The 22,662-nt window shown below is 42.6% G+C and overlaps 1 protein-coding gene across 1 annotated transcript in view; it reads left to right on the top strand.

Moving 5' to 3' along the window:
- Nucleotides 1-22,662, top strand: part of LOC122809396 (histone H4 transcription factor) — a 698,230-nt gene that overhangs the window by 389,094 nt on the left and 286,474 nt on the right. The window contains exon 7 of the mRNA XM_044080864.1: nt 17,225-17,345. Within this exon, the coding sequence (XP_043936799.1) occupies nt 17,225-17,345 (121 nt within the window). The remainder of the gene's footprint in view (nt 1-17,224; nt 17,346-22,662) is intronic.

The following is a 22,662-nucleotide window of genomic DNA, read 5'->3' as shown; positions in this document are numbered from 1 at the left end:
CCTAGCAGACAGGCTTGGGCAATGGATGCTTTCTTTCTAAACTGGACAAGCCTGCTTCTCTTTGCTTTCTTTCCCATGCCATCAGTCCCCACTGTACAAAGGTTGAAGGAGGAGAAGCCAGAAATTATCCTGATTACCCATTTGTTGCCCAAGATCCCTTGTTCTCCCAACTAGTTCAGGTGGTAAGGGAAAAACTTTTTCTGCTGCCTTAGCATGTGAACCTTCTGACAAGGTACAAGGGTTCCCTAATTCACAAGAAACTGTCCATTCACAAACTGGGATCCTGGAAGATAGGACTCTGATACACTTTGTCCATCATTTTTCTGAGGATGTGCAAAAATTGTGAAGGAAGCTAGAAGACCAAATACAAGGAAATCTTGCCTACTTTAATGGAAAATATTCTCCCTGTGGTACCAAAATAGAAGCCAATACTCGTGCTGCTTAAGTGGATTTGCCTTTAGTTCAGTTTTGTGTCTGAGCTGTTCTTTTCAGGTTTAACTTATGCCTCTATGAAGGTACACCTCTCTGTTTCTTCATGTCTGCCTATTGATCCTGGCATTCAGAACCCAGTGAAGCAATTCATAAAAAAACATGCTCCACTTTCTTAGAAAAACTGACCCCACAAGTTTTTGAACGATCTTCTTTTGCACTTATCAAATTTTTATCCTGGAAGACAGTGTTTCTGAAAGTCATCACCTACTACTACTAGGAGTGGTTCAACTTAAACACCCTCTTGTGTAAAGAACCTTTCTTACAGTTCCATACAATGTGTTTAACCCTACTTGACCCCTCATTTATACCAAGTCATTAAAGACACCGCTCTGAACCAAGCTTTATAACTTCCACTTTTCTTCCCTAACCCCTAAAATAGGGGCAGAGTGATCCTACACTCCATGTAGATGCACGATACTGCCCGGCTAGAATTAAACCTGTCAGAAAATCGGAATCCTATTAATTTTTTCCTTCTGATCCAACTGTTGGATCTGAAAAGCCACTTGTCTAATCTGACTTGATAAAATTAGTGTTCCAGTCTTGAGCCCCTTAAAAATTTTCCCCTCCCTTAATTTACCTAACTGTGAAGTTTCCTCAGATCTTTTTTGCCACCTCAACTTTCAGATGTGGTTGTGACTCGGTGTTCAAAACTAAGTGCTCCGCTTCTATATTTTTACTAATTTGGCTATATTTCCTTACCTGAAGGCTTTTACTCAGTATTGCAATATTCTTCTGGTTAGTTGACTTTCAGCCATTTTATGTTACCACTTTTGTACTTTCTCTCTCGTTCTTGATGAATGGGCCTTCAGTGTTCCTATCTTTAACAATAAAAAAAAATCTGGCTCTTTAGTATTTGCTTTTTTATCTTAGTGTTAGCTATTCTCCCTTCTATTTAAACTTAGTTGTTGCTGTGTGATATTCTAGTCACTTTTTCTTGCTGTGTTTTTTGACAAATTGCTGCTGTGGTTTCAATATGGACTCTAAAGATAAGAAGAGATTTAGGAAATCTCTTCAGTGTAGGCTTAATATCCTGCCCAGGATTCGCATGGGCAGTGCATGGTTTGCTGAACATCTGAATGCTGACTGCTCCATCTGCAGTGTTTGGTCACTGTACTTTGTCAGACAGGAAAATAAAATTTGTTGTCAAGGCCTTACTGCCTCTGAATTCAGAGTCAGAGGAAATCCAGAAAGAAAGAGATGGCTCAGACAAAGAAAGCATAAGCACAGAGATAAAGATAAGGATTCAGGCCCAAAGAAAAGGAGATCTGAGAAATTCCATATAACTGCACCATCAGAAATACCTTGATCAGAGCAGATTACTTTATCGGTTCCATCAGCATCAACAGCGTCAGATTGTCCTCCATTGGAGAAGATTATCATAAAGGATAAGTCCCCTTGATATGTGAATCAAGGCACCACTTCCGATAGAGAGCTCTCTAGGCTTCCTTTGCACCCCCTTCCCAATCTCAGTTATCTTTGAAGTCTTTCTGGAGTGATTCCAGCATTAAACTCAATCATATAATGAAGGTTTTCAGTAAGACTGTGATGGATATGGGCACCCCCCCCCCCCGAGGCTGGAATGGGCTGGTCCCTCATCTCTTTTGCTAGCTCTTTCTCCACTATGATATTTGGATCCACTAGTGTCTTGGCTGCCCCCTTGCCTGGAGCTGCACCAGCTGTAATCCTGCTTTTGGTGTCAAGGGCTTCTAATCCAAGCCACTTGACCTTGGAACCTTTGGAGTCAAGTGATTCTTGGGACTGATGTCTTGACACTGGCATTTCAGTGATGTCTTTGGATTTATCCTGCGTGCTACCATTTTTGGTGTAGGAGTTGTTGGCCTTTGAGGCCACTGTGTCGATCTCCTCTTTTCAGTATTGGTTCTGGGAATGACTTTCAGATGGTCTGTCTCTTCTGCAGGAAGGGGCAGTTATGTCACTCAATGAATGGAGGATCCTCAGATCAATCAGATGTTGACTCGGCCTTTGAGGTCATGGGGAAGGATTATTGATTCTTCTAGAGCAGCAGTACAGGCCCTATTGGCATTGGTTCCTTGGATGCATTCCCATCTTTGTCTTGATCTTTTCGTACATCCCAGCCTAGAGAAAAGTTGCACTGATGTTCTCAAAAGAACTGTTTAAACACAGGATCAGTCCTCTGATAACTTAGACTCTCCACCACCTAAGGCTCCCAGGAAGAAGACATGTAAAAGGAGACACACTGACTCTCCAGATGAGTCATTCACTTCAGACACTGACCTCCAAGGACAAAGAAGGATCCCGACAGTCCCCTCCAGAGGACCTCCCCTTCAGTGAGATCTTAGAACTTGTGTATAAGGGGGGAAATTGGTCCTCAGGCCCTCCCTCTCAGGAAAAGCAGGTCCCTTTGAGGCATATGGCTTAGTCCCACTACATCTTGGGTGGTCCCTCTGGCAGACTACCTTATTGACCTGGATGCCAGGAGGGAATAGCAAGAGCATACCAAGTGGTACCAGACAAGATTCTTCAGCCTCCCAAAGAAAGGCCCTTTTGATCCAAGAATTCTTCAATTGGATCCATAATTGTGGCAGCCGCTATAAAGAAAGAGCTAATGGATGACTCTGCCTCTGTCCATCCACCCAGTCAGGATCTTTGGGTGATGGACAAGATGACAAAGTGGATGTATACTTCAGCCACATTTGCATTGCTAACCTTGAACTGCACCACTTATATGACCCAGTTTCAGAGAGATTTGGTGGAGCAGGTGTTACCCTGTCTGAAAAAGTTGCCCTGTATGGACTCTATCTTAAAGCCACCCTGGATATTATATTTAATATTGTAAATCTCTCCATGCAGCTGTTTCTTAACACATCTGATTGAACAGTGACAGTGGTGGGCACAGTGATTACATTGAGACTACAGGTCGAACTTTGCCTTTGTGATTTTGTAGACAATTTTTAAGTATCCTTTACTAATGTCCCTTAGGATGGATTGCCATTATTTGGCTCATCTGACAATGAGAGAATGCAGAGGTGCAAACAGGACTAGAAGATGCCGTCTGCCATAAGTGTTAAATTTGACACTCTACGACAATCTTGTATTAGAAATCAGAAGAGGTCTAGATCCCTATGGTTTAGGAAATCCCAGCATCAATGCTTTTGAGTCCACCTCCGACAGGGGCAAATAAGGCAGGCATGTTCCCTTTAATGGATGCAGATCCAGAGGTTGTTGAGGCTCGCAAAACCAAGAATCTACAGGGCCTTTCTGTGACAGGCAACCTAACCATCCCTGAGGGAATGACCAGCTGCTCCCTGATGTTGGCAGTTGAGGGTGATGCTCATTCCTCTACCTGCCCACATGGATGGCCATCACACAGGATTCTTGGGTAAGAAGGATAATATCCATACTTTATTACATACAGTCTTTCCAGATCCCCTCCTTTCACAAAGCAGCTACTTCTGGATGTCCTGTCCTACCAGTGAAAGGTCCTCCAGAAAGAGAAGTCTCGGTTATCCAAAAAAGAGCCATCTGAGAGGTCCCAGCAAACAAAACTGAGTAAGATTATTACTCCAGATTCTTTTTGGTTCCAAAGAAAAGCAAGGACCTCTGGCCATTATCGGACCTAAGTGATCTCAATTAATGCTTAAAAGAAAAAATTCAGGATGTTAATGGCGCCATATGGCTTCTTCTCCAGGCAGATAGTTGGATGTGTGCAATCTTTCAAAACGCTTATGTCCACATCAAAATTGCAAGAGGATCCATTTCTGGATGACTGGCTTCTTGCTGCCATATTGAAGGAATCTCTTCATAACACTAAGGTTTATTTGCTCCAACTTTGATTGTCCTTGGGAATTTCTGTCAACTATAAGAAGCCCTGTTTACAGTCAACACAGACCAGTCTGTTCATTGGATGCCATGTAGACACAATGTTCCACATTTCCTCCTCCAGAAAGAGTCTAGTCATTAAAGATTGCAGTTAGAACAAAATGTAGAGGAGATGGCAAATTTAGGAGATTCCTACCAGCTGTGGGCCTCATGGCCTTGTCTATTTTAATGGTGTGTCTAGCCAGGTTCCACATGAGAATCTTAAGTGGCTACTGAAAGATCAGTGGTCACAGCTACATGACTGTCATTGCCTATTTTAGTACCAGACCTCTGCAGGAATCAGCTTCAGTGATGGTTGACCCCCCCCCCCCTCTGTTGCTACAAGGGAGGCCTTTCCTTCTCACCCTCTGCCTTAGTTACAGCGAACAACTCTTCACTGGGGTGGGGGCATATTATCAGGAGAGACTGGTCCAAGGTACATGGTGAGATCAAGAGGCTAATCTACATAGCAGTACCTTGGAGATGCTGGTGGCCATCTTAGTGTTGCAGGAACTTTAAGATCTCTTTCTTCTAGGGGTGACATCCATCCAGACGAGCAACATATCCGTGATTGGTACATCAGCAATCTGGGAGGAATCGGATTATATCTCCTGTGCTCAGAGGCCATGCAAATATGGCAGTGAGCAGTAGCCTTGCATTGTTTCATAACAACAGACATTCCTGGGAAAGTCTTCTTCTTGCTGACAGAGTAAGCAGATCCATTCTTTTGTCTCATGAGTAGTTGCTCGATCTGCAGGTGGTGCATCAAATTTTCTGCCACTGAGGCTATCTTTGCCTCCCCAAAAAATAAGTGCAATTATCTTGCCCTGATAACTCCAGAGGGGCAGTCCCCAAAAGACACTCTGGTTGGACAGTGTCTAATTGGGCTCCATTTAGGTCTTTCCCCCTCTTCCCCTGTGATCAAGATTTTTTCAGAAAGTGATCCTCATTGCTGCTTATTGACTGAGATGTATCTCTTTCCCTATCATGTCTCGCCTCAAGATACCCCACGCCATGGCATTTAATCTCAGGGAATGATCTTCTTTCCCATCTTTTGGCAGTTGCCTTACACGGATCTCTCTAACCTTGTAATAACCCTGGTTTCTCCAGTTTCATAGGTTGGTACTACGCTATCGACCCCAACGCCTATGCAAGCCTAGCCATAACAATTCCCTGGATATTTCTTCCCACAATATTTACTTCCCTGGACCCCCTGCCTAACAGGGCGACTGATGTGATCCCTGGGGTGAATTTCCTATCTCCCATCCAATCGTCAAGGTTCCTTTTGAAGAGGGCCAAGGAGGCGCTCTGCTTGACATGTATGGGCAGTCTATTTCAGAGTATGGGGAGTCTCTGGGTCAGGAACCTATCCCTCCAGCATGTTTTGTTCATTGTGATGACAGGAAGTAAATAGTATAGGAAGAAATAGCCAGGGAAATGTTATGGCTAGGCTTGTATAGGCCCTAGGGCCCATAGCCTAGTACCAACCTATGAACCTATAAGGTTTAGATCCCAGGAGCGTGTGGCTCTGAGGGATTGGGATTTCTTTAAGTGGAGCATGTCCAACAGCTCAGGGTTTGACATGGCCTTGTATGTTAAGCAGAGATCGCCTCTGAGTAGACGGTATGCCACAGAGTATAGCTGGAGATTTTTTTAGATGGTCAGCATAGGGCATCTGCTTTAGGCATGTGATTCGTTTAGTGAAGTATTTCTTTGGCCTTTCCAGCTGTTGCAGATGTCTTGTGAGGTACATACTAAATGGGGCGTTGTACTCTATAATGGGTCTAATGAGGGATGAGTACAGTGGAACAATGACCTCTTTTTTTCTGGATGAAAAGCCCTTGGGGATGAGGTGTGCCATATAAAAGGATTTCCTGACTGTTGTGGCAATGTGGTTATCGAAGGTGAGGCCACTGTCCACCTGTGTCCCTAAGTCTCTCATCACACTTTCGGTGTTTAGTGTACCATCACCTATGTGGTAATTCATGGGTACATGTTTTTTCCCAAAGGAGATAACTGTACATTTCTTGGCATTAAGCTTGAGCCCATGGCTCTGGCACCAGGCATCTGTTTCTGTAAGGCCCTTTTGTAGAATATCCACATCATTTTGGGGATTCAATAATGGCTCCCAGTTTGTAGTCATCTGTTAACTTTGTTAGACAGAGTCCCTTAGTGTTGGCCTGTACGTCAGAGAAATAGATGCCAAACAAGAGCGGTCCCAGGACTGAACCCTGAGGTACTCCACTTGTCTGGAGCTGGATTTGGAGTCGGCTACTTTTACAGTCTGGGTTCTGTCAGCAAGCCAGTTGGCAACCCATTGAGTGACGTAGAGATTAATGCCCAGCTTAGTAAGTTTATCTATGATTCCAGAGTGGAGGATGGTGTCGAAGGCCTTGGCGAGGTCCTGATAGGCTGTGTGGACCGCCTTACCCTCGTCCACAGCTCTGGAGACTGATTCGAAGAAGTCAATCAGGTTCAGGAGACAAGATCAGCCCTTCTCGAACCCAAACTGGGTGGGGTCCAGTGTTTGAAGGTTGCCAAAGTCTTTGTTTATAAGTTCTATGATAATGCATTCCATGCCCTTGCAGATCAGACTCGTCAGACTGATGGGACGGTAGTTCCTGGGATATAAGGTGGATTCCCCTTGTGGAGTGGGATAACTGTAGCTGTGTTCCACTTAGTGGGCACGAAGCCTGAGGTGAGGCTATGATTAAACATGACACTTAGGTGAGGTGCCAGTTCATTTTGTAGTTCATGTAGTACACAGGATGGATGTCATCTGGTCCCATGGGTGCTGTATTCATAGCTTTGGAGAGTGCAGTTTCTACCTGTGTGGCCGTGATTACCGGAATTTGGCAAATTTTTGGTGTTGAGATGGGTCCTTAGGGGGTGAGAGGGGGGTGAAGTTTGCACTAAATCGATCTGCCAGGATATTGGTAATATCCTTTGGATCAGTATATTTAATGCCATTCTGTTGTAGCTCAGAGCAGATCTGAGCATTGCCATTTTAGATTCTTGACATAACTATAGAATGCCTTGTGGTTGTCTTTGAAATCTTTGGCAATTTTATTTTCGTAACTAGCTTTGGGAAGGATTTTATGAGGGATCTCAGCTTCTTACTGAGGCTGGTAAGGGAGTTTTTTGCATCTTGGGATTTTCCTCTTTTCTGCAACAGTTTCTTCTTTCTGTTGTATAGTTTGTTTATGGCTTCCTTTTTTGGATTAGAGCATCTTGGTTCTATTTGGGATGGCACGATTCATGCACGAGTGGATGTGCTCGTTACACTGCCTTAGTGTAGGATTCAGCAGTCGAACTTTCAGCTCCCGTCTGCATGGATGTCATGAAGTTTGTCACTTCTAACTTGAGTAGCATGAAGTTGGCTTTGGAGAAGTTTATTACAGAGGTTTCCTTACTGGGGGGGGGGGGGGGGTGGGAAGTGGATGTCAAGGGTGATTAGCTTATGGTCAGACCTGACCAATGAGGGGGTGACCACTGGTGTGGAGCATCTATCTCCCATGTTGGTAATGACTAGGTCTTGGATATTGGAGCCCCTGGTGGGGCAATGGATTAGTTGATCCAGGGCATTGGAATTTAGGAATTCCGAGAACCGTTGGGAAAAGGTGCTGGTATCAGAGTAGTTTTCCCAGTTAATGGCAGGGTAGTTGAAATCACCCAGTTTTAGGGTGTTTGGTTTTATCTTAATATTTTCCAGTATGTTTAGAAAGGTGTAGTGAGAATCTTGGGGCATGGTGGGGGATCTGTAGCAAGCTACAATTTGGACTGCAGTCTTACCTAGTGTTAGTTGCACTTGGAGAATTTCAGATGCATTGAAATTCAATGCACTTAGTAATGGTCAGAGACCCTTCTTTGTCTCAACAGTTGGTTCACATATTTTCTTCCTCCCAAAAAGACTGTACTTGTAGACTAATTAAAAAACTTGATTTTGATGCGTGGCCTTCTACTTAAGAGAGAAATCTATTTAATGCTTCCATTCATCAAGTGCTTCTTTTTCTTTGGATTTACCTACTCCATGATTAAGGTTCAACTGGCTGCTATCACTAGTTTTCACAAAGGCTTCGATTTTCATGCAATGGCCTCTTGCAAAGCCTTCCTTTGGGGAAACTTTTATTGATGCCTTTCCATATTACTGTTGCAGTATTCTTTACGTAAGGGATCTCCTGCAAAGGATAGCCCAATATCCAACCAGTATACCAAAGTATTTGCTTCCTGCACAAAGCGTAGGGAATAAAGCTGACAATACAGATACACACACTAAGAATTTCTTTGCTTCCATTCCAAATGCCATTGTTGAATGTCAGTCTGAATGCCTTTCTACAGTGCTGGTTACCAAGCTGTATTTACAGATAAGTGCCCCACTGGGGTTTCTTCTCTTTCTCTCAATTTTTGTGGTTATTGTTTTCATGTTATCCAGAAAGGGAAAATCCCAGTGTGGGAGGCAGATTCTCCATAAAGCCCACCATGACCAGTGTCTCTTCTGTTTGGGTGCTTCCCATGACCACATACAGAATTCTGTCTGCCAAGCATTTGTGAGTAAGACACTTTGTTGTTGTCTCACCTTCTTGTCCATCTACCTGTAGAGCCAATGTCTTAAGATGTTGGCTCAATGTACTATGGTGGAATCCTCCCGTCCCGAGGGCTAACCATCTGCCAAGAAGAAGGCCAAAAAAGTTAGGGCTGATAAGGCTACTGTCCAGCCTCCCCCAGATGTCTTTCTTGAGGCTGGTGAAAGCATGGAAGACCCGTCTGGTGGTTGCTTTGGGTTCCTCTGCCTTGACCCCATCGGAGGCCAGCATGGATCTGGCTTCTCACCCATCCTCTGAGGCTTTTCATATGTGTGTGCCTGATGTTGAGGGGGAAACTTGGCTGATTATGTCAGAAGAACTGAGGGGGATTCTTGGATCTTAGTTACGGAGGAGATTCCTACAACTGTTATTGAGTCTCACCATGGGTCTGACCCTCCGAGGGTGTTTCATGCAAGTGTCATGCAGAAGAAGAAACAAAAAACAAAGTATATTTCCCTTGTTATTAAGGATCCCCAATTTGAATATCAGGATTTCATTTGGGTGTCTGTCTAATGCTTTGATGGCCTTGAAACCATTTCAGGAGGTCTCTGTGCCTGCTTCTCCCTGGTCTTCCACTCTACTCCTCTCAAGAGGCCTAGAGAATTGGATTCCTTGGATGAGGACCCAGACTCTGGGGAAGAGTCTTCCACTGACTGTTCCCAAGTCCCTTCTCTCTCTCTGACTGGTTCATAGGAGGAGGATTCCACAAGTCCAGAATCCCAGTCCCTTGGAAGAGCTCTCCTTTGGGGATAGCACTGCCCATTTGATGATCATTTTAAGTGGGATTGTTCTCAGGTCTCTGAGATTCAGAAAAAAATCCTATGACCTCCTAAGGATGGAGTCTGTTTCTCCTGTTCTAGCTGCCCTCCTGGATACTGTCACAGCAGAGTCCGTAGCCCCTGACTCTCAGCCCCCTGCACCTAAGAAGCCAGATAGTTTCTATAAACTGCCTGAGGAGTACAGATTTTTTTTATAAATGCTCTTCTGATCCTTCTGTAGTATCAGACTCTTCTGATAAGTGATCCAAGCTGTTTCCTATTGATTAGGATTGTAGAGCTATGGAAAGGCTAGGCAAAAAAGTTCATACTGCTGCCACTTAATCCTTTAGAGCCATCGACTACCAGACTCATATCACCAGATATGTTTTCGCCCTCCTTTCTCAGGTGGTTTCTGACATTCATGACTCACTGGGTAAGGCTTAGACTTATTCCCTTTTGGGATTTACTTCTCACGTTATCCTCCACTCAGTCAAATGTAGATGTTATGTTGATGCCTCATCCAGAGTTGCTGCCTTTGCTTCAGTTATGAGACGTTATTCTTGGCTTTGTCTTCAGGCTTTGCCTGTTGACATTAAGGCCAAACTTTTGGATGTTCCTTTGGATAATAAAAATCTTTTTGGATCTGCTGCAGCTGAACTTTTCATGTCTCTCTACAGGCGCTGAAACATATTTTTGTTTCTCTCTCTACCAAATTTCAGAGGAATTATTTTATTTATTTTACATTTGTTAACCGGCAGAGTCCGACTGGATTTTGGTCCATTTTCAGCGGAGGCCTGGGGAGAAAAGCTCCAGAAATACATACAAAGTAACTTTGACAATTAGGTACTTTTTGTACAAGAACACATACATGAATATTCCAGATATGCCATCTTAAAACTTAAAAAAATAACTTTCATTTGAGAACCCATTTAATTTAATAGTACATAATTGTGTAAGTTGTCCTCTAGTTCAGTAATGCAATCCAATAATCAGTCTTCTGAAACAGCAGAAGTATCAGAGTTGTGGTAATGACAGTTTCAACATGAAGCCAAGCTTTTCAGTGGTACATAGTAAATTGAGAGGGGGTTAGTCAAGGTTTGTACCAGGGCATAGTCAATGTATTTTTACGTGTTTTTTAAGAGATGTTTTAAATTGAGTTAAAGAGGGGACTGCTGTGAGTTCTGCAGGAAGTAATTTCCAAATTTTGCCAAAAGAGTTGGTAAATAGACGGTCACCAGCTGAGTTGTTGGATTTAACAGTTTGAGCTAGTATTCTATTGGAGGAGTGGAGAGTTTTTAGGTTACTGTATGGGATGATAATATTTTTAAGGATGAGTGTGATTTCTGGTTGTTAGAGGACTTTGTGTGCAACTATTAGTTGATTTTACTGAATTTGGCAGGGTAGTTCTAGCCAGCCTAATGCTTCAAAGCTAAGACAATGGTGTTGTCTATACAGTGAACCTGTGGAAAATCTGGCAATATTATTATAGCAGCTAGTGAGTTTATTTAGGTCAGATTTACTTAGGTTTGTAGGAGTAGGACAGGCATATAGTAGGGTTGATAGTAAATGTGTTCGGGCAATCACATTCCTAGCAGATGGGGTAAGGAATTGTTTAATCTTATATAAAGAGCTAAGTTTCTTATTTACTGTCTTAATAGTTTGGTCGATGTGAGTATTGAACTCGATTGTTGTCGATTACTACACCTAATAGCTTAGTACTAGGTTCTGGGGAAATTATAGTGCCGTTGTTAGATTTTGTGGTAAGTAATGGCAAAGTAACCTTACGAGTGGGGGGTGAAGAGTAACAACTTTGTTTCATTTGGATTTAATAGGCGATGCCGGTCAGTGAGCCAGTTTTCTACCTTGTTAAAGGTGCTTTGGGATAAATTCTGTAAATCTGTTGGAGAGGTAGCAGAACAGATTAGGGTGGAGTCATCTGCATACTGAATACAAGTTGCTTTTGAGATGGCTGTATTCAAATCATTAATGAAGATGGAGAATAGGAGCGGGCCTAATATCGACCCCTGAGGGACTCCTAGGGTGATTGGTAATGGGGAGGATAGGTTCTCCTTCCATAATACAGTTTGTTGTCTGCCACTTAGACTGGACTGAAACCAGAGAATTGCTTGGTTATGTATAGAGAATGTTTTTAGTGTACATAATAGTAGCTGGTGGTTTACCATGTCAAACGCCTTGGATAGGTCTAAGAATAGGGCAGAGGAGAGCTTGTTATTGTTATGGTTTTGATTTATTGTATGAGAGAATGAAAGGAGGGCAGAGGTTATACTATGGTATGGTCTAAAACGTGCTGGGAGGAGGCTAGAAGTTTGTTTCAATTGAGATAAGGTAGGAGTTGTTTATGGATACATTTTTCCATAATTTTAGCCAAGGGTGACAGGATGGCTATAGGTCTATTATCGCTGTAAGTGGGCTTTTATTTGTAGGAATTATCGCTGAAGTATGCTTTTGTTTGTAGTCAATCTCAAACCCCTCCTAAGGTCAAGAAGAGTTCTAGGCATATGCATCCTGCTACGTTTACTCAGACTTCTGCCTGCCAGAAACCTCCTTTCCAGGATAAGCCAGGTTCTGTTTGACAGTTTGCTTCCTCCTGCCTTCGACCAGGTTCCCTTGTCCCTCCATCTGTCCTGGTCTCTTCCAGATTGGCTATAGATCACTTCAGACTGTTGGGTTCTGTCCATTATCCATCAGGGATATTTCATGGTTTGGAAATCCCTTCATCCCTTTTCAAGCATCCCTCAACCTCCTTGGGAACAGCTCTCTGTTTTCCCAGAGGTTCTTTATTCTGTTTTGGTTCATGGCACTATTCAAGCCCTGCCTTCTCCCCAGGTAGGGAAGGGGTTTTACTCCAGAATGTTTCTGGTCCCACAAAAGGGGGGCACTTGGAGACCAAATCTGGATCATTTCTGGTTGAGCACCTTTCTCAAGATGCCTTTCTTTTGGATGTTATCTCTATAGACATTATTTCCTCTTCTTTTATCCCAGACCTTTATGGGATCTCTGGACCTCAAAGATGCATATCTTCACATTCCATCCATCCTCTATGCAGGAAATGCCTGCATTTCTCTGTCTCTTCCTTGCATTTTCAGTTTTATGCTTTGCCTATTAGCCTCTCTACTTCCCTAAGGGTATTCACCAAATGCTTCACTCCTGTCATTGCTTTTTGCAATATCTATCTAAATGATCTGCTTATTCAAGCTCCTTCCCCCAACACACTTCTGCAGGATGTCAGGTTTGCTGTTTGTTGCAGAGTCTAGGGTTCACCATAAGCTTCCAGAAAAAAGATCCGATGCCTAATCAGGATCATATTTTCCTCAGTGGCAGACTTCAGACTGTTCCCATGCTGGCCTGTCTGCATGCCTCAAAGTCCCTAATCATTTTTTTTTTCCAATCCCTTCTTCCTATGGAGGCTGTTACAGCCAGGGAATTTCTCAGGGTTCTGGGGTTCATGGCTTCCACCATTGCCATGTTCCATCTCACCAGGCTCAATTTGAGGAAGCTTCAGTGGTACTTGAAGTCATTGCGGCTTCAGCATTCCCACCCTCTGGACTTCCCTGTACCTTTTTTTTCCCCTGTCTCAAGCTCGAGCTTCAGTAGTGGATTTATCAACTTTCACTCACCTGAGGCTCCATTTTCAAGCTCCAGTTCCAACTCAGGAGTTCTTTACAGACACCTCCGACAGAGGGTGGGGTGTCTACTGTGGCCTCCTCAAGGTTCAGGGTCTCTGGCCTCCTCATCAGAGATCCATACCACATCAGTATAAAGGAGATGAGGGCTCTGTTTTTGGCTCTTTAGGGTTTTCATTCCCTCTTTCATCCTGGATCTCTCATTCCCTCTTTCATCCTGGATCTCTCAAAATGTTCATAGCCAACACCACAGTGATGTGGCATGTCAACAAGCAAGGGGGCACAAGGTCCTATCTTCTTTGCAGACTAGCTGTTTGGCCTGGGATCTAGCTATCCAGTATTGACTGACTCTTTAGGCAGTTTACATTCTCTTGGAGCACAATCTAGTGGCAGACTCCTTGAAAAGGTCCAGCACATAAGCTCACAAATGGATGTTTTGGAGAGATGTGTACCTGGACATTGTCCATCTGTGAGGTATGCCTCCAGTAGATCTTTTAGCTTCCCGTCTGAACAGACAACTTCCTCTATTCTGTTCCAGAGTCCCAAGCCCTCTGGCTTGGAAGGAGGGCACCCTGTCTTTCCCTTGGAAGGGGGATATTTCTTTATGCCGTCCCTCCCCTTCCTCTGTTACCATGAGTCTTCCACAAGATCCAGTAAAACTCTGCCAAAATCTTGCTGGTGACCCGTTTTGGCCCAATCAACGTTGGTTCCCCCTTCTTTCTTATTTGGCCAGAGGCAATCACCACGTCACCTCACCAGGTGGATCTTCTCACTCAAGAAAAAGGATCTCTTATCCAGCCTCAGTTGTCCACTCTTCAGCTGACGCTGTGGGTGATAGGGTTCTGATCCCCCTGAGACACCTCTTTTCTGAGGATATGCTTTGGGTTCTGCAGGAGGACAGAAAAGCCACTACCAGGAACTCATATATGTCCAAATAGAAGTGATTTTCTGACTGGTGCCTCTCTAGTCATCGGCATCTCCTATTTGTGGAGGTTCTCCTGGTTCTCTTATTTGTGTGATCTGCTCCATGCTGAGTTGGCATATTCTTCAGTTAAAGCTCACCTATCAGCAATTTCTGCTTGGCTGCTCTTGACCCCTCCTCTGGCCTCTAGATTTGAGGTCAAGCAGTTTCTTAAAGGCAGCCTTCATATCAGGCCCCCCAGGAAGCCTATTCCGCCTTCCAGGGACCTCAATTTTGTACTTGAAAAATTGACTTGGTTCTTCAACTTCCTTATGACATTGTACTTGGAAGACTGTTCTTTTTCACTGTCATTTCAGCCAAGAGAGTGTCTGAACGTCAGGCTCTCATGGCTATTCCTCCTTTCTTATTTTTCCACAGAGAGATGGTGTCTCTACATACTAATCCTTCTTTTATGCCCAAGATGGTGAAAGAACTGCCCTTAATCAGTCTGTTTATCGTCTTTCCTTTTTTCCTTCTCCGCAGTCTGCCAGTGAGAAAGTTCTTCACACCTTGGATTTGCATAGACAGCTCATATTTGGATAAAACGTATTCACAAATCCAAGAAGCTTTTTGTTTCTTTCCATTCCATGACTTTGAGTTCTGCTGTTTCTAAACAAACCATTTCTTCCTGGATTTCTAAGGCCATTTCTTCTTGTTATTCTTTTTGTGGAAAATGTCTTTTCTTGTTGGTGAAGACTCGTTCTACTATGGCAGTTCCCTTCTCTGGTGCTTTTTTCAAGGGTCTGGATACCAGTTCCATTCTTGCATCTGCTACTTGGTCCTCTGTTCATACTTTCGCTAAGCATTACATGTTGGATGTTATTTCCAAGGCCAAGACAGGCATTGCTAAGCTATTCTACATAGCTTTGTAGAGGGCTGTTCTGTGCCTTCATCCTCTCAGGCCTCCTCCTGAGTTTATATCACTGCATCAGTGATAAGGAAGGACATAGTACAGTTGTGTAAAATCTTACCATAATAGTAGAAGTTGGCTCCCTCCCTCATGTCTCCTCTGTTTTAGCTCTTGCCCTGTCCTTTACTTGCCCTTCTGGCTGAGGAGCTCATCTTTTTCCCCTTCTGAGTGTACATGTTTTCCTTGTCTCTATGGGCATTCTGTTCCTCCTGGGGCATTTTCAGTTCTGTGTGTGTGTGTCTCTACGTCACCTTTATATGGAAAGCATAAGTGTGACATACGGTGCCTATAAGAACTAAGGGCATCGGTATACTGCCTGGATGTTGGGCTATCCTTGGCAGGAGATCCCTTGGGTAAAGAATACTACAGCAGTGAAGGAAAGGACATCTAGTGGTATGGTAAGGTTATACACAACTGTAATTTCATCCACAAGTCAAGGAACAAGCCCGTCTGTGGGATTTAAGTTTTGTGCTTGATGCCTTAACAAGGGCACCATTTGCATCAGCATTTTCCACTTCCCCTAAAATTCCTATCTTGGAAGACTTTTTTTTCCTCATGGCAGCAACATCAGCCAGGAGAATTTCTGAGCTGAATGCTCATCTTCTACACTTTATTTATTTTTTCACAAAGACAGAGTCTCCTTTCTCACCATCCTGTCCTTTTTTCTAAAGGTGGCATCTGAATCTAACTTAAACCATCCCAGACATTTGCTAGTATTTTTCCCAATCACTTCAAAATAGGAGAGTATTTACTTCATCTTGGACATTCAAAGTCAGTTGTGGTTTATCTTTATAGAACCAAAACCATTAGAAAAGACTCCCAATTATTTGTTTCCTGTGATCCTATCCTGATAACCATCCTTTGTCATTAAAACCAAAAAACACATTCTACTGAGTCAATGGCCATTTCAGCTGCTGCCTTTAGGAACTCTTCCATACACAAGATTTGTGTAGCTGCTACATGGACTTCCTTGCATGCTTTTGCTAAATATTATAAGGTGGACATAATTTCTAGGTCTAAACATTTCTTTGTAGCCACCATTCTCAGAAGACTTTTGTCATGGCACCACCAAGGAACTTAGTAGCTGGGGATTCTGACCCAGCATTTGGATTGGCTGGACGAAATTTATAGGATACAGTAATGCACTTACATAACACCAGATCATTTAATCTTTGTCCATCTGATGTAATATCCCATTCCCTGGTACTCCTTCCTGTTTCTAGCTCTGAAGGACCTATTTCCATAGAGGTACATACTAGGTAAATACTTGGATGCTTTCTACCTCAAATGGCAAACTCAGTCTGAGGAATCTTCACAACCAGGGGCATTACAAGATGGAAAAACTTAAAGGGGCCTGAGGCTGGAGCACTAGTTTTGCAGGGTCAAATCCACCAAGCAGCTTGAGGACCAACAGTCATATTGGATGGATACTGATGAAAGGATCCAGTGTTAAGTACGTAACTGCTGTTCAACTATTTGTCTCATTTGTGGAAATCCTGTAGAGATTGCCAGTGACAAAAAAAAAAAAAAAAAAAAATCAAACTGACACAGACAGCATTAACTTTTGCTATACAACCATGTATCTTAATTGTAAATGTTCAAGTAAAGTGAGTATTGCAGTGTTGTCACGACCCCCCTGCCCTGCTTCCCCTCTATTGCAAGGATTATGAGGAGCCAGGGTGAGTAGCAATATGCCCCTTTCCCCCTGCACTCCTATACCTCGCTGCCCTTCTCCTCTTGTTCAGGTTCCCTAAGGAGTGTCTGTATTCTCTATATTACAGGCTGCCCTCTTTGGGGGGGCAAACAAGCAACCAGAGATGGCATTGGTGGCTGCCACCTACATACTAGGTATGGTGTGACATTCGAGGTAAGGAATTATTTTTGCCTAAGGGGAGATGTCAGATTCAGCCAGCAGCAGGAACCTCTTAGGTTGTGACTGCAGCAGTGACCACACCAAACATCTACTTATTACGGTAAGTTATCTACATAACTGTACTTCCTGGGGTACTAAGTTGTTTGTCTTCTCTCTTTTACAGTAAATCACTATAAATGCCCACTTTGTGATATGACTTGTCCATCCCCATCTTCATTGAGGAATCATATTAAATTTCGACATAGTGATGAGAGACCGTTCAAGTGTGATTACTGTGATTACAGGTATCATTGGGGATTTTATGCATGTTTTTCTTGCTGCCATGCTCAGACTGCACTAATTATTTGAATATGCTGGTGAACTGTATTTGTGTACCTTTAAGCACATATCTTTTTGAGTGAGCTTGATTTTGGTATATATATGCAGTGCATGTGTGTGATGTATTTTTACTCCTGTGTCTGCTTACTGTATATTTCTACATGTATCTCATATGAGCATTCTTGTATATATTTGCAGTTATGTTGCTTGTGTAGATATCAACTTGAATTGTTTCCACACAACTGAAATCTGTGAAGTTAAACAAAATGTTGTTGTAGTACAGATGATTTTTTTTCTGTTTCCTTTAGAACAGCCAGAGTCAGGGCTGGTGGCCCTTATTTTGTGAGGTTATTCACAATGATTGTGTTTCCAAGCCATGGTGGTGCAGCGGTAGAGTTGTCGCCTCACAGCAAGAGGTTCTCCTATTCGATTCTCGGTGGGAGCGCCTTCTGTGTGGAGTCTGCATGTCCTCCCCGCGGTCGAGTGGCATTTGGAAGACATGCATGAATGGGCGTGCCTTCATTGAAGGTTGGGTGTCGAGCTGGCACCTCAGCACCATAAAAAAAAAATCTACTGCCAATCATTAGTGGACCGGAGTTCTGCTGTGGTGACCCCTAACTGGGAAAAGCCAAAAGAGGAACAATTCACAATGATTGTGTTAGAGAGAAAGATTGATCTGATACTGCCCTTTTCATCCTTCCTCAATGCATGGGTTGGGGATCCAACCTCGGATCCGACTCTGCCGTATATATCAGACTTGCAGATCCAGAGCTCCTCCCTCTAACAACAATGCTCCAGCCATTCTACAATACCTGAAATCTTGTTTACTGCCATCTCGCACAAACCTGGATCCTTTCTCAGAGCTTAGTGTCAGCTTTATTTTATTTATTTATTTTTTTTGTGAAAATTGTGAGTAGTTTTTTTGTTTTTTTCATATATATATACATATATTTTTTTGTTACTAGGTATGGCTGAGAAACTGACCAGCTTTAAGAAATGCACTGCCTGTGGGCACAAAATTCCAAATTCTGATGCCCACAGGGAGTGTGTTTATTGGTTAGGAGTGGGACATCTCTTAACTTTGTTCTGTTTGTGCTGCATTTAATTCCAGGCCAATATCAGACATGACGAATAAACTGGTTTTAAAAGGGTTGCTGCCTTCATCTTCCTTTCCTGCATCAGAGGCTCAAACCTGCCAAGTAAACACCTTAAGACCTCTTTGGAGTCTAGGACGAGATCTACTTCTCCAAAACCTTCCCTCTGCAGCTTCTTTGCAGCCCCCTGAAAACCTCTTTGGATCCTAAAAAGAAACCATCAAATCCTAAATTTTCGGATCTGTCTATCATATTGGTGAAGTCTCCTAAGCAGTCTTTGTAGCCTTAGAACTCTGATCCAACTAATATATCTTTAAGTCCCCTCAAACTCACTCACCTGAGTTTGCATTTGATCTGGTATCCCCTTGGCTGCATTTCACATTTTTTCAAACTAAGCCTAGAAGTGACGCGAAGCCTCATTCCACTACTACTACTATTAAATCCTCCAGAAGTCTTTCTGAAGCCAACATGGCTAGGATGATGAGGAAGTTCTTCAGAGCTCACATCCAGATGGAAGTTATTCAGGCTGTGCCTCCCATTGGATCCATGATCCTTCCCTCTACTTCTCATGTAGTCCTATCATCTTCTCCGGTTTGTCCTATGGGTTAGGAATCCTCAGATATGAGAGCCCCGAGAGTGAGATTTGATGTTGGATCCAAAGATGGCCAGGTGTTCAACTTGGACAGTTTCCCTGACTAATTCTGTTCCTATTCATTCAGATCGGGATGAATCTTAGAGCCATAGCATTAGTGTTGGGTCTGGGGGCTAGGGTGTTACTCCAGTGTTGTTACAGCCGTCTTTATCACTTGGAGTCTCAGCACTAGACAGCTTGGGCCCCCACACCCTCCTCGAGGCACAGTTCAAATGGAAGATGCTGTCCTCGTGGCAGAGTAGGTCTGCAAAACCTGGGTTTGTTTGTTTATTTACATGCATTAGTTTACCATGAAAGACCGACTGGGCCAGAAGACCATTTTCAACAGAGGCCTGGGGAGAAAAGCTCTACAGAAATATAAGCAAAATACAATAATTAGATAGTGTAGTAATACACATACAGTAATATGCAGAATATACATCATCTAGTTACACTATACAAAAAAGTATTCAGTACAGTTTTCTAATAGATACAGGTTCAAAAAGAAAAATGTACACACATTTCAGTAAATGTCACTGTTAGAGAAATTAGTACTGTGTACATATTAAATAACAGTTATGAACAAAGGAGATTTCCTATATATATATATATATATATATATATATATATATATGTAATTTATTTTTTTATTTTTTAGTAATAACATTGAGGAGCGGGAGAAAGTGAGGTAAGGAGTGGACAGTGTGTTGAGGGTGTTATAGATACCTTGTCAGTCAGGTTTGGCACAGGAGCAATGCCAGTTTTTGGATAGATGTTCAAATAGTAGTAGTTTGAAACTGGTAGATTCAGGTATGTTTTGGAGGGTGTGGGATAGATGGTTCCATAATTTGGCTATTTGATTTGAGAATATTGCTTTACCGTGAGTGTTGTTAACTTTGTTTACTGTGAGAAAGTTTGTGTGTGTAGATCTTAGACTTTGTGGGCATGAGTAGTGAACAACAAATTCCTTGAGGGATGGGCAATTGTCAGGATGGAGGATGATGTGTGTGAATTTAAGATGGTAGAGATGGAGAAGGTTGGGTAGCTCTAGCCAATTTAATTTATGTAGAGCAATACAATGGTGGGTTTGGTGGGGAAGGTTGGCTGCAAAGTGGGCTATTTTGTTGTAGCAAGTTTCCAATTTGGTTAAGTCTGATTTTTTTTTTTGGTAAAGAGGGGGAAGCGTATGGGAAGCGTATAGGAGAGTAGAGAGGAGGAAGGTTCTGGATATGGCTAGTCTGGTATTGTCAGTGAGGAATGGCTTGCTCCTGTACAGTTAGTCAAGTTTGATGTGAACTTTCTTAATTGTGATGACTGTGTTGGTCAGATCTGAGTTTGTTGATTGTCACGCCAAGGAGTTTTGTATGCTCAGCTAGTTGGATGACTGTGTTTGCTGAGAGAATGGTGAAAGGAGGGGTGGTCAGTGATTGTTTGCTACTGTTAAATAGGCTTAACTGTGTCTTTTTGGGGTTGAGGATTAGTTGTGATTTACTTAGATATGTTTCTATATCATTAAAACTTGGGCTACTATTTGGAGGTCTGGTAAGGTATCTGCTGAGCAGATTAAAGTTGATTTGTCCACATATTGAACTACTTTAGCAAGTGTTGTGGATGAGGCTAGATCATTAGAGAAGATGGTGAAAAGAAGAGGCCCTAGTATGGATCCTTGTGGGGACTCTGAGACAGGTAGAAGTGGTAAAAGTTTGGATTTCCATCGTACTGCTTGTTGTCTGTCAGAAAGATAGCTTAGGAGCCAGGAGAGGGAAGTCTTTGATAGGTGTAGTGATGCAAGAGTATTAAGGCGTCGAATGCTTTTGACGTGTAGGAAGATTGATGCTACTAGTTGGTTTGAATTTCTCAGTTGGTTGATGGTGATAGAGAAATTAATTAGGGCTGTGGTGGTGGTGGTGTTTCGGTCTGAAACTGTGTTGGGAGGGAGAGAGAAGGTTGTGAGATCTCAGGTATTGCAGTAATTGAACAGCTATACATTTTTCCAGAATTTTGACACAGGGAAAGGATGGCTATGGGTTTGTAATTGTCTAATTCTGTTGATATTCCTCCTTTATGTAGAGGGGTGATATAGGAAAATTTCCATAATTTTGGGATATATTGTTCTGCTAAAGACTTAATTACCAGAATGAAGATAGGCAGAGCTATGGCATCGGCTGAAAATTTGAGGTACTCATTGGGGGAGTTGGTCAGCTGCTAAGGAGGAAGGTTTCAGTTTTTTTAACATTGTTCTTATGGTGTTAGTTGGGACAGGTTTGAGGTCAAGAGAGTTTTTAGTTTCCAGATTAGGTGGGAGAGATGGTGGGGTGGAATTTTTCCCTGTAACTAAGGAGATGATGGTGCTTGTAAAGTAAGTGTTGATTTGTGAGGCAGTACTCACGCTTTGGTTGTTTGTTCTGGGGTTGTGGCTATACCAGGGTGGTGGAGTGAGTTAATTGCCTGCCAGAACTTTTTGTGATTATTTTCATATTTGTTTTGCATAGATGTATAATATGTTATTTTTGTCTAGTTTGAGGTTTGTTTAGTTTGAGGAGCTGTTGTTAATGCTAACATAGTTTTATTGTCTTTTGTTTTCTGGTGTTGAAACCAGGTGGTGTCCCTCAGTTTTTGAAGTCTAGTGGTTTCTTTTGATATCCAGGGCAATTTCTTATTTTTAACACGACTTGTACGGGTTGGTGCTAAGCTGTTTAGAATAGCTTGAAATGTGTCCTTGAAGTATGTTACAGCCTGACTGAGTTGGAGATGATGGAGTGGTGTCCAGTTACATTTACTGAGCGTGTCTAAAAGTGTTTCATTGGGGAAGCTTTTGGTATTTCATACTTTGTAAACTATGGTTTTGGGTGGGTTGAGTTAATGATGGATTAAGTAGGTAGGTCTGTGGTCACTTAAATTATTTGGAAGGCATCCGGAGAGATAGTTGTGGATGGTGCTGTTAATAAGTGACCAGTCTAAGATAGATTCTCTTTTCTTATGTTTATCTATTTGAGTGGGGAACTGGATTGTTTGGGAGAAACCATGTAGATTTATGAAGGTGGAGGGGTTATCACCAGTGCAAGTGTTCCAGTCTAAGTTGAAGTCGCCTGTGATAATGCTTTTATGGGTGTAAGTTGAGGCAGTCCAAGCTACGGGTTCCTCTGTAGCAGTGGGAGTATTGTTGAGGAGGTATGTAAGTGGTTGTTATGGTAATATTTTTCTTTGGGTTGAGTCTGAGCTGTGTTACTAGGACTTCAAAGTTGTTATCATAAGGGTATTTGATGGGTAGGTAGTCTATGCTTCAGTTATATTTGTAGAAGTTTGCAATCCCGCCTCCTTTATTCCTGATCCTGTCTAACCTGTGTATGCGGTAACCTTGTGGGAGTATGTCTGGGTCTTTTATATGGAGTTTTAACCAAGTTTTTGTTGCTATACGAATGTCTGGTGAGTATTGTGCAATGACTGCATAAAAGTCTGATTTTGTTAACTGGACTTTTAAAGTTCATGTTAAGAATGAGAAGGTCTGAAGTTTTAATGTGAGGAAAGGGTGGAATGGTGGATGGTATGTTGTGCTGT

Source organism: Protopterus annectens, chromosome 8.part0 (genome assembly GCF_019279795.1).
Source record: "Protopterus annectens isolate FY-2018-M chromosome 8.part0, PAN1.0, whole genome shotgun sequence".
NCBI lineage: Eukaryota > Metazoa > Chordata > Ceratodontiformes > Protopteridae > Protopterus > Protopterus annectens.
This window is presented reverse-complemented; position numbering and strand designations above follow the sequence as displayed.